Source organism: Olea europaea, unplaced genomic scaffold (genome assembly GCF_002742605.1).
Source record: "Olea europaea var. sylvestris unplaced genomic scaffold, O_europaea_v1 scaffold39409, whole genome shotgun sequence".
NCBI lineage: Eukaryota > Viridiplantae > Streptophyta > Magnoliopsida > Lamiales > Oleaceae > Olea > Olea europaea.
The window spans coordinates 1-1073 of NW_019258948.1; the positions used below are offsets into that span (position 1 = coordinate 1).

At 37.3% G+C, this 1073-nt stretch overlaps 1 protein-coding gene across 1 annotated transcript; it reads left to right on the plus strand.

Moving 5' to 3' along the window:
* Positions 1-196: 196 nt before the first annotated feature.
* On the plus strand, positions 197-1067 carry LOC111387204 (histone deacetylase 2-like; the record flags this gene model as incomplete). Its single annotated transcript, XM_023011748.1, has 4 exons — positions 197-262; positions 507-575; positions 647-813; positions 938-1067. Coding segments are annotated over 4 exons (417 nt in total), but the record flags the coding sequence as incomplete, so codon positions are not given.
* Positions 1068-1073: the final 6 nt, after the last annotated feature.

Sequence of the window (1073 nt, forward strand, 5' to 3'; positions counted from 1 at the left end):
CCCCCCAAATAGTTTTTGAGTTATTTAATTTATTTTGTATTGAGGTTTGGGCCTAAACTATCGGAGGTAAAATGCCTTGGTACGCAATTCAGTATGTTTGAACATTGGATGAGTTCACTGGTTTCTTGTTGGCCAAGAATTTGAGATGGTCATCTTCTGGTTTTTTAGCATAATTAATATTTTGTGGTGTTGGTGACAGGTGCATTCAGAGTCGTACCTGAATAGTCTAAAAAGCAGCTTAAATGTCTCTGTGATTGTTGAGGTGGGGTTAAATTAGAATTATTTATGTATTTAACTTTTCGGAGTTCTAAAAATTCGTCCTCAAAACGTAAGGAAACCATAATGGTTTTGCTTTAGATAGTCAACTACCCCAGATCTAATTTGATTTTGAAGGATCTAAGGCACAAACTTTAATTAAATATAAACTAGCAACAGTTATTGTGGTAGAATTTTTATGTACCCTTTACCAAAAATTTTATTCACCGTTTGATTGCTGTAATGTTCAGGTCCCTCCTGTTGCTCTATTGCCAAACTGTCTCGTGGAGAAGTATGTTCTTTCTCCATTCCGTAAACAGGTTAATAAACCTACGTGGATCTTTTTCCCCTCTATGGGTCAATTGCTTATTCTGCTATAAACCTACCATAGGTGGGAGGAACCATTTTGGCTGCAAAGCTTGCAAAAGAACGAGGATGGGCCATCAATGTAGGAGGCGGCTTTCATCATTGTTCAGCAAACGAAGGAGGTGGATTTTGTGCTTACGCAGACATCTCTCTGTGCATTCAATTTGCTTTTATCCGATTAAATATTTCAAGGTATTATATATGCAACTTAAGTCTTATAGCTTTAGGCAGTTGTGTGAATGCTATTGATATCATATCCAAATCCATGAGATTGATGGCTCCTTATTTCTTGTGCTCATAAGATGCAAATGTACAGGGTCATGATAATTGATCTTGATGCACACCAAGGGAATGGCCATGAAAAGGATTTTTCTTCAGACAGTATGACCTCTTGGCTTAGCCTTCAACCATTTTGCTTTACATTACTTTGACTATGACTGTTGCCTTCCCTT